We start from the raw sequence: 17,113 nt of genomic DNA, 5'->3' as shown, positions 1-17,113 counted from the left end.
TAACTATCGGTATACATATATATAAATATAGATACGGAGTTCTGAGGTAGAAGCGGTTTCGTATACTTATCAATATGTTGTATCATTATTGTATGTGTATAAGTATTGGTGAGAGGTCTGCATGACTATCGGTATTCTCCGAGTACCAGGTAATAAACAACTTGCGTCCAATAAAAAAAGAAAAACTCGCATATCTTCGCCACCGACATGGCGTTGCAAAAAAAGAAAATGGGAGGAAAAACGAAAATTAAACGGCAATCTGATAAATAGATCGAATAAATCTGACAATTGTTCATTGATCAGAGAAGGAGAGGATTATATTGGCATCGACGGTGATCCTCGTGTCCACCGAAACAAAACGAAAAAAGTGAAGTCTTAATTTGTACAAAATTCATTTTTCAAATAACTACGCGTATGCACTACGTATAAATTAAAGAAAAATTATTAAACTCGGTGGGGGATGTAAAAAAGACGGCCGGCCAAACAGATACCGGCAAACGGAAGAATTGATCGGCGACGAGCCGCTCGAAAGGAAATGGTAAGAAGCTGGAACCGAAGTGAAAGAAGTCAACGAAGAATAAATATATATAGCAACGAGAACATACGCACACATTTAACGTTTGCGAAAAAAGGATTCGCGTTGAGTCGCGTAAAGAAACTCGAAAGAAGCGCGTGGACTCGCTATATATATATATGTATGTATACGTGTATAATTTGTATGTAAATAACCGTCGAGACGCGATTACTATTTTCCGGACGACGCAAGCCCGACGTCAAGCGGGAAAATTGCGGGAGAAAACAATAAAAATCCGGCGGTAATTTCCGTGGCGAGTGATCGAAACGGATTCGCGACGGTCGTTAAACTCACGGCAATGTAAGAAAATTAATAAACAAAAAAAAAAAACGAACACACCTACACAGTCCCTACTATACACCCGACTATTGCATCTCTTGATTCATTGATTTATGTTTATTTAAGAACCTTATCGACTATTATACTTTGTAGTTTGTACTTGGTTTTCATATTCCTGAGAGAAGGGCTTGCGACGAGTCGCGCGCCGTCGACGTTCTCGGGAAAATCTCTACCCTATCATTGACAACTTCTCTCCGTGTCTTTCCTACTTTTCTCGATTCCTGCACCATTTCCCGAGACGAGACCGGCAACGGCAGCGCGACGCGTCGATCCGATCTTGCAAACTATCGCTTTACTGTGTTATATACAGTGATCTTTCGTAAGCTTCATTCTGTGTGCACCCTGTAAGTCGTATGTGTGAGGTAGCATTTGTACTAGTATCTGGCGAAGTATTGTGATCCGTTATTGCGGCGGCCGCGGCCGTTTTGGACGCGTCGACGAAGCGGCTCTCGCGGAGGCCCCCACCGGTCTCCCCGCCCGGCCTCTGTGGCAGTGGTTCTTGCATATTTTACGTCAACGCGAGAGATCAGTCTTATTATTGAGATAAGAGATAATAAGGAACGGATACGAAGTAGATGCGCGCGACGTCTCGTTATCGTGCCTCTCGAGTTTGACGCGAACGTCGGTTCATTCTCGGCCTTATCCTCGAGCGTACGATCGCGAGACCTCGATCGGATCTTTATATCGATGAGAGGTGATATACAATTGTCATCGTGATCGCGTTGGAATCCGTGAGCGAGGACCGATCATGGTGGTACGGACCTCGACGACGAGCTCGTATCCCCGACACGTCCGGCCGCAAGGCGCATTTGGTCTCTTCTTTTTTTTTTTTATCATGTTTACCTATAATTTACAGCGTGTATAGTAAGTTCACAAAATCCACTCCCGTCTGTCTCGTTTGTTAACTCTTAACATTACGTTTACTTTGTACTATAAGTCGCGGCCGGGAAACGAGCCGCTCGTTCCCCGGACGTTCGAGGTCCCGCTCTGCGACATCGCTACACTATGCGTTTGTCTATTTGTTTGTTTGTTTGTTTGTTTGTTTCTTCTTTTTCCTTCACCACTTTTTGTCCTCCTCTTCTGCATTTTTCTTCTTTTTGCTTTTTTTGCTTTTTCATTTTTTTTTTTTTTGCTTCGTCGATTTTAAATAATGCTTATGCGCGTGCGTGATACATGTACTATGTAATCATTAATCCAACTACGGTATAGTACTATTATATACTATACGAGCAAACGGTACAGTAGTTGCCAGTGCACTCTCTGCGCGCGGTGTAGGTGCAGTGATGACATTCAATTTTGCTCCCTCATTCACGTCACGCGGCCAGCTGTGCTTTTTTCTTCATCTTTCATGAAGCTCACTGCCCGTGCGACGCAAATGATAACGAAGGTTCCCCGTTGTGCGGAAAGCCCGTTCACACCGTGACAATCGATAAATCTCGACGTGCTCGAACGCGCGTAGTTTTCAAGCAAAATTGGATCGAATTGTGTAACTATAATATTGTTAATGCGATTCGATGATCTTCCTGAATCAACGCAATCGCCTCTTTAATGACGTTCGAATCGTATGCAGAAAAAGTGGATCGAAAAGAAGAAGTGTAAGACTTCCTCTTGGTCGAATATATCTACTCGTCACATCTCATACTTATATTAATTTAGAAAATATTACTTAACAAATAATTGCAGCCAAATTTGTGGAATCAAGTTTCGCGACAAATTTTCCATTTCGATTATTTGGATAAGCTTTTACGTTACGATTTTTTTTTTTCGCATACGCTTCTCGAAAGCGCGCGCGCACGAGCGAGTCACAGTGTGAAATCTCCCTCGCATCTCTTGTCAAGCCTTGTGTCACACACGACATCTATAAAGGATTCTCAATCCGTAAAACACATATTATAGAAACAACATGCAACATTTTATCCTACGCCGTGATACAATAATGGTACATACATACGCGTACGTTTGCGCGCCTGCTACGCGTACACGCATCGCGCGGGTGTCGTGTACATGTGTAATGTGTAATTGTGTATGTGTGTACGCTTGTTTTCTCTCGGCGTGTACATATATATACATATAGACCAAGTATAATCTTTACACCGGATATAACCGGATCCGAGGATCTTGAAAATTTTGAAGAAGGAAGCGCGCGCGTCTCGCACTTTCGACTTGCGGCCGCGGATCCGATCCCTTATATACGCGTACCTCGACGAAAATTGACCGTAACGGCGAAATCTAATATATTATTCTCTGGAGAGCCCTGGAGACTCTCGGGGCTGACGCGAACGAAATCAGAGAAAGAATCGAGAGAAAAAAAGAAATAAAAAAAATTTTTTTAAATAAAAATAAAAATTTCGCTCGCATGCGAGCGATATGCCGATATGATATTTCGACAAAATTCATTTTGAGCAAAGCGATACGACGAAGTCGACAAGAATTTAGAAGGTCGAGTTAAACGCGGATTTTCCGAGAGACAAGAGACAACCACCAATGAAGCAAAGTTTATCGCGAAAGATATATGTAATTTCGGAAGAAAAGTCGGTCCAAGATTTCTGGCCGTTGCAAATACATTTACGCGCGTAACCGATGTCGCGATAATATAATAATGTGACTAATTCTAAATTCATTTTAACTCTACGTTGATTATCTTTTAGGTACGTGTTTTTTTTTTTTTTTTGTAATTTCCTCGATTGAGACATTACCCTCTGTTCTTTCAGTGTGTACTGCAATGTGTGTACGTGTGTGTGTAAGTGTTGAGTAAGTGGAATACTTTTACTACGTATGCACTCTCCTATAATCCTTACGTATGACAAAACAATATTAAACCCTGGGTTTAACCGCCTCTTCCCGTCTGAAATTCCGCGCCTGACGTTATTATCCTAACTTTCAAATTTCGCTCTTTGCCGATATAACCGGATCCTTCTACTTCTTAAACTTAACGCTAATTCATTGTACCACTTAAAGGTATTCATTCTTCCTCCCGTTTTTGTCGTATGCCTCTGCTTAGCAGAACAGCCGAAAACAATAGATATATTTATATATATTTCGTATATATATTAAGTAAAAGATTTTCATTATAACTTGGCATACGCGATACCATATCTATTTACACAGAGCATGTATTCTGCGTGCTGTCCACGCATGTGTACGTGCCTCTCTCATCCATTACCTCTCTCTTTCTTTCTATCCATCCCCCTCCCAACCCCTGCGTATGCGTATGTGTGTACGTGTTGCGCGTGTGTGTATGTTCCTATCTTCATCACATACGTAAACGACACATAATATCTTTGAATATCCTTCCCGCAGCTTCTCCCCGTGGAATTAACTTCCCTATGACTATGTAATCTTCGTCGTCCAGCATCATCAATCCCATCCATCCCCGGTTAATTTCGTGCGCCCTCGAGATAATCGGTGTCACCTTCGTCGGAATATAAATTTCGCTTTTCCTCTATCGCTATTTCTTGTCGCTCATCAGTACATCGCCGACTTTCGGCAATTAACGCTCTTTCTTTCCGCGTACTCGCTCGCTCTCTCGCCACCAGGCAAGCAGACGAACGCGTCGCAATTTTGACAACGGATTTCGCAAATTTGGCTCTTCCTCTTTTCTTCCGAACCATCTCGCACGCGAAAACATCTTCGCGAAAAACCGCGCACGCATTTATTCGCACGGCTATTCACGCATGTACGTTCTCTCTCACTCACTCCTCTCGCTAAGACTTATCGTCGTACGTACGTACACTTGTGTTATTTTATAACGCGCCCTCGCAATAAAAATGGAAAGAAAACAAACGGATCTATTATACGTATAATAGATAGACATCATCGTATGATCCGAGGATCTCGGAACTTTTCTCGAATTTCCCGGAGCTTTTGACGAATTCTGTTGGCGGGATGAAACTAATCGCGGCAGAGAATAAATGTATATAATTGACTAGCATTGGGTAAATTCGTTCTGATTTACGATGCGAAAATAAATCGGAATTGGTTTGATCGTGATTAACAAGCTCCGAGATCCACGATCTTGCGTTACCCTACGCCAGGGTAGCAATGGCAGGCAAACTGCTCCGACATTAACTGGACAAGTAGTAGTAATGGCTGTACGGAATGTACAGATTTTTATCATACATAGTGTAATCATATAGCTATTGTGTTCCCTGTGTGTGTGTAATGCATTGCAAAACAATGAGGTAGTACTGTCATACTTTTTTGGCAGAGTATATGCGCGCGTGCGCGACGAGTACTCGCGTACATATTTCACGTATATTGAATGATATAAAAAGAAAAGAAGAACAAAAGGGAAAAGAAAAAAGAAAAACGGAAAGAAAAATAAAACTGAAACTCTCTTTATCTATCTATCTATCTATCTATTTCTTCGGCTTCTATCTCATGTACTATTGTATCCCCAGCTCGCGCACGACGCGCTTTAAATACTAAATAATTCTCTATATATCGTCTATTGTCTCTGATAAACTTACGGTATAGGCGGTATCGTTGTGAGAATAAACTTTCTGCATAAAACAAAAGGGAGAACAAATACAACGGGAAAAAAAAAAATAAGAGAGAATAATCTGTATAAAGTGTAAATACTGTAACAAGTAATATCGTGGGTGCCATCCTGACTAGGAGTATATATCTCTATATATCTATACATATAGGTAATGTGTAATATAAATCTATTGCATTGATCACATCTCTTATACAACCGGGATAGCAACTATTTCGCGCGCAATCGCGCGCACTATTTTCCTTTACGTGATCGATGGCTCTATACGCTATATTCACGGTACGCGACTATTGCTCTGCGGACAAAAATCCGCATCTTTTTAAACATTGTAAACAGGTAACAAAGTGGTAGTGATTGTTTCGCCGCGGGATTTAGCCAGCGCTGCGAGAGAAACTTCCGTGGCGAATGCGACTGGACGCGTTTCTAATTATTTTAGAAAAATCAATGTGTCGACGTAATGATGTATCAACGTGAGATTATATTGCTCGTCTCTCTCGCGTCTCTTCGATGAGCGTTCGCCAAAAAGTATTCATCGACAGTCGTGCGTTATCCCGCGGCTAATCGCACGATATACATCCGTCCTAGTAAATGTCATATAAAATCGTATCTGTATAAAAGGTCTGCGTGTCGTCGGGTGTCATCTCGGCGCGATATGTATTATTATTATATAGCAATTAAATGTGTATGTCACGCGTGTGTACGAACGGGCGAAAACTGATATAGAGTATAAAAGCGTCTGATTTGGCACTGTGCGCGCGTAACGTCTAAACGTCTCCTTCAATATATATCGCTCAAGTATCACGATCCCATAGGCTCGATTCACCAACAACGATATAGTAGCGGAAATAAGTAAATGGTTAACGATGAAATATACCACGGCGAATTTAATTCTCCGATATCTATGGTAATGATGAATAATCTGAAAAACACTATGCTTTTCGCGCTGTGATTAGTTTACCTGAGTTTGCGTTGTTCTCTCATCGCAGTCGTCTGCGTCGTGCTAACAATAAATGCTAACAATAAATGTCTTCGTGTGTGAGTGTATATTTATGCTCTGTTCGCTCCGCTTTTTACCTTCATATCTCTCGCCCGTTTAAGAAGTTTCTAGCGTTCAATAATTTTTACTTGACCGTTGCACTTTCATTGACTAGTTTTGTGATTCGCAGTGTTTTCGCGAGCATATCCGTGCGCATTCTGCACGTTTCGTGCTCTTCCGTGTGTCTCTTCCTCCGTGAAACGAAATCTTCATGGTCGTTTTTCTCATTAACGCGTCTCGACGGATTTTTAAGGAGCGCACGAGGAGGAGAAAATTGTCCTCGCGACGAGGAAACGGGACGGCGTTCGCTGACGACGACGAAGGGAAAACGAAGGTACCTACTCTGCAGCCTCTCCTCTATTCCGCACCTCTATCCGCGGTCCGGTTTCGCCGTCAACTCTAACGGGGTGGTCACCGGGATCGTTGCTTCCGGTACCACTGCGCGTGCGCGCAAACCGCGACCTCGACGACCGCGGTGGCGACGGCGAGGACGACAGCGACGCCGAAGACTTTGTTACTGGGGCACGGTGTCCGAGACCGAATGATTGGATTGCTGGAACGTCTTCATGTCGAGCTCCTCCTTGTGCTCCCGCGCGATGTGCCGTCTCACCGTGTTGTTCCTGGTGAACGTCCGCGTGCAAAACGGACACGGCACCCTGATACCCTGATGACGTTGCCGTACATGGGCGCGTAAATTCGTCTCGTAACCGTACAATCTCTCGCAGAAGGGACACTTCAATTTTTTACCTGCAAAGATAAAAATATGCGTTTATGAAGATCAATTATTTACACATTCACGATTTTGCGGAGCTATTATTATTAGTGCAAATTGTCTGCATTTTTTTTTGTTTTATTCATATATAAATAAATTTTATATAAATGACAAATTAAATAAATACTTGTCGCAACTGCCGTAAAAAAATACAGGTTGTACGTGACATAGTGATTAAAATATTAATAAATACAGAAAAATATTTAATAGAATTATCTCAAACGCATAATGTACCATAAATCAAATTTTAATTAAAAAAAATATCGGTATCTTTTTTTTTTTTGGGGGGGGAGAGAGGTAAATTTTGAATTTTTTCACGATAGCTCCGATATTCTGTCTGCTAATCATAATGCTCTACGCATATACGCGCGTGTAACGCCACAGCGAAACCTTCGTGGAAAGAAGCGTGGATGCAGATTGCGCAACCCAGCCTCTCTCTTTCTCTCGCAAGTTTTTTTCTGCCTGTGCCTCGCCATTAGTCCACCCAGCGGCGAGAAGAAAATAAAATTCGGGCCCAGGCGTACGATTCATGATGGAACATTAGGCCAATGCCTCCGAGATTGTTGGCGCGTGCAAGGCCATCTTCTAATACACTTCCCATCTCGGCCCGATTAACTTGCGTCCGAAGTACCATTTACGGCGATCGGTGGTCCAGCCTCTTCGTGAGGGCGCGCAACCAATCACGACTGATATAAATACGTTTTCGTGTATGTAACGTCTTCAAAAAGAAAAAAAAAAGATATGCCTTCTGCATGTTTTTTCATGTTAAATTCCAATACTTAATCAGATTCTCCCGAATACATTCCTATTATTTTCGTGCCTTACAATGTATAATATTATATTAATTCGTTTAATTAAATTTGTATTCATTTTCAAGAAAATATAATGTTTTTATATGTTTGAAAAAGTTAAATCAGTTTATTAATGGGTCGGCAAGTGAAATTCAACGCGTAGAAACCATACGCTGGCTGACATTACCGCTAGACATTCAAGAGAGATATATATTCCCCGAGAGAAATATATAGCAGATAATTAAATGCTGCCACATTGTAGGTAAGCTGACTCTATATGTTATAGAGATACAATCTTATGAGATTGTAATAGCGCGTTGTTCAAAAACCTTCATAGAAAGGCGACACAAAAAAGCCAAAAATAACTAAACATCTGAATTGAACTTAAAAAATACTGTTAGGTTTGCACAATACACCTATGACAAAAAAATCAAAGCATCTCTTTTGTCCAATGCCATTAGCGTTAGACAGGCTAACGTTACGCGACCATGACTCGATGACTCGACCCCTCTAACCCAAATCTCATTGTAGCGCCTAAAAACTGCGCACTCCGCATCTTCGAGGGAAATACACGTGAAGTCTCGTTAATCCGTTCTTTTTCTCTCGAATTAGAAAGAAAATGTGGCGATTCTCCAATGTGATCTCATCGTGCGACAACTGTCCGGTGACGTCATTGCACGTGCGCGCATTTATACAATAATGACAACTCGTGAAGTAAATTCTACGCTAAATCACAATCGATGAATTGGCCGAAATCGTGTTTGCGTTTTACGACCGTAGCCGAGAACGGGGCCATTCACCAGCTGCGTGACACACCGTGTCATTATTGAAATTATATAGATTAATCGGGAACTCGACTCAGCGGAGAACCAAAAAAAAAAAGAAGGAAAGGAAAGAAGTCGCCCATCGTTGAATGGCCGTGTCCTCTAAACAAAAGGATTATTCGCTCATCGCAATGTTCAGATGTCACAAACAGCAAGAAAGATGCGAGTGATGAGAAAATATGTATCGTGCACGAACAGACCAGTCGCACGCTAAACCGTCGTAAAAAATTGTTACGGCCACATGCAACGCATAAATAATCGTGGGCGTGAGTGGCGCACGAATATATGTGAAGTCGGACGTAATCAGCGGATAAAATTTCGTTCAAAGAAACTGATGTTTGTAAAATTTTTTTCGAAACAGAAATTCACAAACTTTCGAAATTCACGAATTACAAAATATTTTTAATCCTTCAATTTATAATTCATTTTATAATTTTTCAAATCATTCTTGACCAAAATCGAACGGATATTCTTTGACAGTTATCATGTATTATTTCTGTCATTTATGCAACGCCGCATAAAATTGCGCGCGAATTTATTAAGATTTATTTGTCTGATGCGAAAGTTGTATTCGATATCGACACGTGGAACAAACGAGCACATTTATCGTTTAACGTGTGCTGAAAATACAATCGAATGATGATATAGTCGCGGCGAAAACATGGGCGCGCGCGCGTATCTTACGTGCGGCCTCTCGGCGGCGGATAGCGCCTAAAAATAGAGGGCCATGGGCATCCTAAAAAAATGTAAACGGGGCAGCTCTCCGGCGGGTCTCGTGCAGCTGACTACGAAATTCACAAAGGACCCGCGCGCCGGAACAAAGGCGCACGTATGCGCGAAGACGCCGCAAGCCGGAAGAGAGAGGAGTAGCAGCCGGCCGGCACCGAAGGAGAGACAGAGTGCGAGAGGAAGCGGGTTTTGCGAAGACGATCATCGGCAGGAGAAAGGACGGGCGGGGGACGGAGCTACGAGGGATAGGTACGCCTCTGAAACATGCAGAAACGCAAAATGCCGATGCCGGCCAGGAAGCGGGACGAGCGCGCTTCTGGGAAAGGCATCGCGCCATCTGCGCCGTCCAAGAAATCGCCGATCCGCTCGGATCTTTCGTGTATTTATCGATGATTACACACAGACACACATAGCTCTAGTTCCCGAGTATATTAGGGTACGGGCGGCATCGCGAATTCCGTTCGATATCTTTGACGCACGTGAAAATTGATCGTGAAGTGTCGCAATGTGACGCTCCGAATATTGCGACACGAAATCTCATCCTTCCCTTCGCACGGGCGCGTTATTATAGTAATAAATCGTTATATTACGAAGAGTTCGAACGAACGACTCCTCGGAAAATAATTAAGCGATCCAATTAGCCGGCCGGGACTTTCGCTCGAGTCTCGAATTATCGTCACGTCCTGAGAAATCCCGAGGATCATGAGTCGATGATCTGGAAGAAGGCGAGGAGAGATACGGCACGGGCTTCCGATTCTCGGAGGAATCGTGCGTGTTTGGGCAAAAGGGCTCGAGAAAAGAGCGAAGAAAAAGAAGGCCTCGAAAGAGGGCCCGAGGGAGGGACGGGCGTTTCGGAGGCGGCAAAATGGAAAGGTTAAGTTACGAAACGCAGCGGCGGCTTCCAAGGTCTCCCCCGCTCCCAGCTTCTTTCTGCTCACCGGCCGCCGCGATGACGACCTGACCCTTTTTCCCCCTTTCGGCTGAATGGATCGAACAAACGTGTAACACGCGAGGAGTGTGACTCTCGATACACGCAGCCCTACCGCAACGCGCGCCGCCTTCGCTCCAATCGATCGCGGCCACGCTATTGTCAGAGCGTGTTATCGTTGTATCAGAGTGCGGTCCGTCCTCAGCCCTCCGCTTCATTTTCGTCCCTCCCGGATGCGTAACGCACCGTTGATATCTCACACGGTGAGGCGTGCGTGAGCAAATTGGGAAGATGGAGGGCGGAGGGATCCAGATGCGAGATGATATCGCGTCTGTTTCGGAGAGAACGCGAAATGGAGAAGAGAGAGCATGATAATGATTATCTACTTCGAGACGGAGTAAAGAGAGAAGTAAAGACGAGAAATATAAGTCCTGATTCCGGATTTTGTTATAAGATTCCATTACGTAGAAATGGAGCTCTTAAGCCGTGTGTCCACCCTGCGGAAGGTTGAAAATATGACGGACACGCGAAGAGAATACGAGATCGTGCGTGTGCGTATAGCGTGTGTGACGCTGTGGATCTCGGCGGGCCTTGACACATTTCGTTCGGTGGCGCCAAATTGGTCACCGCTCAGACGAGCCTTCGCTCCGAAGAGGAATGAAGAGGAAGATGAGAAAAGAGGGAGTAGGAGGGATAAAGGGACGGGCGAATCGAAAGGATAAAACGCGGGGCGCGATAAAGCGATGGGGGCTCCAAACAGAGAGAGAAAGAGAGAAAGGGAGGATGAGGGAGAGGTGGAGGAAAATCAATGTCAGGCAGCGTGCGTTGCAACCCGAAATCAAGGGAGGCCCAGGCCTCCCCCACTGTTCCTATGCCAGCTTAGCATTCGCCGGTCGATTCTGCAAGGGATGGTGGTTTATGGTGCGCACCCTCTCCCTTTTTTAACCCCTCGGAGACCAGAGTAAACCATAACCTGCACAACGGTCCACTTCCCGGGCCTCCCTGAATCGCGACGTCCTTACGATTGCAGGTACGGTAAGAGCTTCGCTCCTATATCGGTATCGACAGCAATTTCTTTAGAATTTTGACGAGAATACAGATTCATGGACGCATCAATATAGATAACTCTCACACAACAACATTAATAGCGACACCATTAAGTCGTGGCAGAAGAGCCTACCATAATTCAATCTTGTCACCATTAATGTTGCTAAAAGTAAAGAGTACACCCTCCTGATGGAAGGATGATCGTCTTCGCTTAAGTCGTCCTACAATACCACTTTTCCTTTCCAAAATATACGCGTTGCCGAGAAAGCGGGGCTGCCTCGACAAGGAGTGACGAAGGTCTTCCTGACCTCCTCAGGGCCATGAACATCGAGTTGCCTCGTTGAAATTCTGGAATACTTGGCCATGAAGTCGACAAAATCCAGTTTGCTAGGGCTCGGAGATAGTTAAGAAACGAAGGGAATTCGAACAAAGGTCTTGATTATGCACCTCTGCTTATTATACATGACTAAGCGAGGTATATATGTATAAAAAAAAAAGGAATTGCAAAACACGTCGATTAAAGCATCTCAGAAATTTGGAGAAAATTAAGGCGGACTAAAATAATAAATTACAGTAAATAAATTTTTAATATGCATCTCGTTCAAAAAATAACGCACTCATCTCTTCGCAAGAAATTCGGCTGACCACAAATTCCGTTTCCACTGCGCGCGGAATAATTTGGAGAATGAATCTTTCCTGGAATCGCGCAACATGTAAGGAAATGACATAACGATTATACCAAAGTACAAGATGCGACATTTCGTTGCTCCTGCTGTGTAGGCAGTCAATTTTTAATGGACAAATTCAATTCTTCGAGAGAGAGAATTTTAATTGTCAAATCAATGCGCCGCAATTGTTATATAGTAATTTCCGAATGCGTTATCATGATATGTAATTGTTATCTCATCGCGAACACGCGAATTCGCGCAATGAATTCACGTCGATCCTCGTGAATTATATCCGCCCACTTCCACGAAAGCTCGCCACTTCCTCGCTTCGACGCGCGCGAGCGTGCGTTCTGAAAAAGCTGAGCGTTCCCGAAACGTCTGCGTGCGTGTGTCGCGATGAAAATAATGTAGACGTAATGTTCCAGCGAGACATGCGATTTTACTTCGATCGAGCGCGAGAATCCCGGGTTGCGTCATCTTACGCGTACGCACGTTTCCTCGCGTGTGCGTAAACCCAACACGTCTGGCTTATGTGTACGAAGTACACGAAATTTTGGCGGCACGTGCACCTACACATCGACGTGGTGCGTGTCGCGCTCGGTCGCGCACACACGCAGCCTCGTGCACGCATGCATTCGTTATTGATTGGTACGCACCGCGAAGTAGGCTCGGCGCGAGAAACACACGGCGCCCTACGCTTAACGTAGCAAAAAAAAAAAAGGAAAAAATAGAAAAACCTGCATTCCGAAAATGCAGACATCTTCGTAGATATTTGCCTTTTTTATTATACTCCTATACATATATATGTATAAGATAATTGCTACCATATTTCTGCACTACTAATCCTAATAAGTTATTATATTAATTACATCGAAAGAGAATGTCATATAATATTTAAAAATAATCAATTAATTATTTTATCATTCTGCAATCAAACATCGCAGTTAATTTTGTGGAAAAAAACCACATTAAAATAATAATAATAATATATTAATACACTAATTAACTTTTTTAATAAAAAAAAAAAAAAAAACTGGCAATAATATATATATATTACGCTGATAAAAAAATTAATTAATTTTTAAATCACGTCCAATAGGCGAAATTAATATTATTCGTTCGTATGCTTTTTTCGTAAGGGCACACAACACATGCGATATAAGAATGTTTAATAATATTAATGCTATTGGACACGATTGAAATCAGAGTTAACAATAGGAACGGCAAGGCCTTGGTCACGTGTAGTGGAGGATAGTAGCGTAAAGAACATCGCGCAGTCAGATACGACGAATTCGCCGGGCGAATTCGCGAGATGGTGATGGATGCAGTAAATTTGCACCCACGCCCGACCGCCCGCCCAATTTAGCCCGATCCATCCCCACCTTCTCGCCACGAAAATATACGCGCCTGGGCGTCCGAGCAGCTGGCGCTATCCCGCGTGTGCGTCGCAAACCTCACGCAATGACGCAGAGCACGCAAGAGACGCGTGAGCGGGCTTTATTTCTATGCCTGTGCATCAAGAGAGAACCCGTTAATGCGTTGCATAAATTTCGGCATGAAATTTTTACGAAACCTTCGATTAAAAAGAGTTCTCCCTATATCGTTTATACGCAATGCAATTTTTTGACGAACGTATCATATATATATTTATCGTATATATTCGTATAAATATTTATCAAAATGTTATCTTACGAATGACAGGTTTATCTATACTGAATAAAAATTAATTGCGAAAAAAGGGAGAAGAAATTTTATATATATATATTCAAGATAGATATTATACACAAACGTTCTCGTTTATATTATACTTTAAGGAATACATGACACGCCTCGTGCTTACACGCGTGAGATCTGACCCACTACCTTCATCGGTAGTAGAGCGGCCGTGGTTCTCTCTTCTCACGCATGATGCAGCAACGATAGGAAAGAGAGAGAAAGAGAGACGGAAGAGCGTGTCGCTCGCTCGCTCGCTCGCGTCCTTTGTGTAGGAAAACCTGGACCGGGGATGGCGCGGCGAGGAAGCGGAGGATACCCGGCAAAGATAGGGTTACGCACATTGTGCGTGGGCGGAGGGTTTTCAGCATGGTGTGGGCCCGTTGTTTTATTCGAACTTGCCGGTGCGAGGAGTATGGTAATAAAGCTCGCGAAAAAGAGGGGGGGGGGACCTCTCGGTAAAAGGGAACCACCATATAGTCTGGCTATTTTGTCCTCGCGCGCGGAGAAAGCGTGGAAAAAATGCGTCGCGCGCGAACCCGCGACGGTAAAAAATTCGACCCTCCGAGGGTCGGCGGTGGCTAATGAAAATGAATGAAAAATTTATGGCCGCGAGTATCGACGGGGTTTGGGCTTCCGTGAGTTTCACTCGAATTCGAGCTCGTATAATATATATTATAACGAAATAAAGAAAAATATCGAGATAAAGATAATCGCTAAGAAAGCTCGATTAAATTGAAAATCATAAAAAAAAAAAAAAATAAAAAAGCCAATATATAAATAGCTGCAATTTTTTTTTCATTATTACAATTCACGGATCTCTTTATACAAGATAACTTTATTTCATTGATGAGAATATATAAAATAATCTGACATATTACGTAGAGAATGGTAACAATATTTTCGTTTCTTTCATTACTGGCATGTAGTAATTAAAATCGATAAACTATACGAACGTGCTACGAGCATAACATTATGTAAATTAACCATTGTTATATCGCGCGAAAGCGCAGGAGAGCGAATAAATTAGCTTTAACTAAAAACAACCTTCGCGGTGCAAAGTGCGTTTTTCTCACGGCCTTTACGGCGATATTTTTAGCAAGACATTAATGTCTTGAATCGTTCGTTAATTATTTGGAAGAGAAAAATCGTACTGAATTATTTCTACACTCAGTTTCTTTTCAGAAAAGACCTTCAAAAATTGACATTTATTGTTTATTAATTAATTATACTTATACTATACTACATACATATTAATTATACATATATATATATATATATATATATATATATACATATATATTTAAATGTTTTAACTTTATCGAATCGATCATAAACACATTGGCTCGGTCCTATCACGTATATAAATAATCACCGTCCACGGCGTGTCGATATTTATCAATGATTCCACGTCTATCAAATACACCGATGATGGTCATTATTCTGATCAATAATGCATATCCATACGCACGCACACATTTGTGGTGCGCGGTATCGTCGCTATCATGACGAAAAACAACGAGACCTTCACGAGAAAGCGAGCGCGTTCCTTCTTTTTGCTTTTCGGTTGCGTTTCATGCTTCATTTATCAGTTCGCTCGTATGAGCGGGTGCTCCAATGGCCTTATCATGAATTATTTCGTGACCCGAATTCGGCATTGTACATAGAAGAGAGCCCGCGGACTCTCTATCCCTCTCTCTTTCTCTATCCATATCCGGTGGTCTAACGGTTAACAGCGAGTTACGCACGCATTTACGTGCGCGTGCGCGCGTGACGAAACAATACGTGCATTCGTGGTTTTTTTTGTTGTCGGCACGAAAACGTGAAACGCTCGTTGTATACTATGCGTGTGGGTGACATCAAGATTGGGCGTTATCACGGACCAACCAAATGATCGTATCTCGGTTCACCCTTCCCCCTTCCTCTCCCCTCCGATCCCCCATCACTTCTCCCTTCTCCTCTTTTGCGCTTCGACCTACTGAGAGCGCTTACGTGCAATCGTTGCAATCGTTACGACACCGATGATAAGACCGTTTTCGCGTGGCATAACTCAATTCGATTTCCTGATTAGCTGTAATGCGCCGTTATCCACGGGCTGTATGTGTGTATGTATGTGTGAGAGGTATCACATATATATTTTTTTTAAATGACGCAACCATGAATTAACTGTAATATCGTAAATTTCGTTAATGCCGAGAGATATAATAATATTTTTATACGTTTCACGAAGTTAAATACATATCAAATTTCACCGAAAGCAGTCTAATCCGCGCACTTCACGAAGTCTGATATTATGTTCTTCAATTGTAATCGATCTACCTGATCTAGCTCAAGATTACCGATTCGATATATGTAAGTCGCTCTGCCCTCGATAACTAAACGATAGTGCGACATTATTCTCGTGTAGAGAGTGAGATACGGCTTATTTGTCGAATAAAACTGACCGCCGCTCCGAAGGGCAGATAATAATTTCGTGCAATCTATCAGAGTAATCGAACAATTTTAGGCGGACACAAGAGCGACCTCTAATTCGGGTTACTGCGATTCTCTACCGCATACCACCGCCCCCGTTTCGATCAATACGAACCGTGGGGATGTCTATCATACCGTTTTCTGGCTCCTATTATCAAACATTACACTGGTTATTCGTGAACTCATAGATTTTAAACGCACAGTTAATTTTTTTCGCCTTTACATACTTATTAGATTTTTACAATAATTGTAAAATTCACACAACATATCGTTCGCAATGGCTACTTTTTCGTGACTTTGGAGAGATCGTGACGATCAAGAAGCCCGATGGGAAACGTTCACGCGTGAAACAGACTTTTTTTTTTCTCCGAAGACAATTTGCAGCGTCGTTTCATGCTCTTCTAACGCTCTTTCTAAAACACCACGCCTGGCCATGACACACATAGCAGCTAGCCTTTCGCATCCTCTCTCGAAAACGTCTAAACAGCCTAAACCCATAACTCATGAGGGATCTGCTGCTTCGTCTTCAGAGGGAACCCGCTATTTTCTCACGTCTCAAAAATAGCTACTTTTATCGGTAGCGTCATGCACAAAGGATTGATCGATTCGATGTCAATTTGCATCGAATAAAAATACGAAATCAAACCGTTAATTAAGTCGAAAATATTAAACAAATCAAGTAGAATTACTCCGCTATATCTTTCACCGATTTGATCGAATTG

The 17,113-nt window shown here is 42.7% G+C and overlaps 1 protein-coding gene across 4 annotated transcripts in view; it reads right to left on the bottom strand.

The window, feature by feature from the left end:
• Positions 1-1,998: 1,998 nt before the first annotated feature.
• LOC126852974 (zinc finger protein chinmo) overlaps positions 1,999-17,113 on the bottom strand; it is a 48,819-nt gene continuing 33,704 nt past the window's right edge. For all 4 annotated transcript variants that reach the window (XM_050598313.1, XM_050598302.1, XM_050598333.1 and 1 more), the window contains exon 7: positions 1,999-7,194. In XM_050598313.1, coding sequence (XP_050454270.1) covers positions 6,962-7,194 — 233 coding nt within the window. In that variant the 3' untranslated portion in view covers positions 1,999-6,961. The remainder of the gene's footprint in view (positions 7,195-17,113) is intronic.

Source organism: Cataglyphis hispanica, chromosome 1 (assembly GCF_021464435.1).
Source record: "Cataglyphis hispanica isolate Lineage 1 chromosome 1, ULB_Chis1_1.0, whole genome shotgun sequence".
In the NCBI taxonomy this organism is placed as follows: domain Eukaryota; kingdom Metazoa; phylum Arthropoda; class Insecta; order Hymenoptera; family Formicidae; genus Cataglyphis; species Cataglyphis hispanica.
The sequence above is the reverse complement of the archived record's forward strand: the minus strand, read 5'-3'. Positions and strand labels throughout refer to the sequence as shown.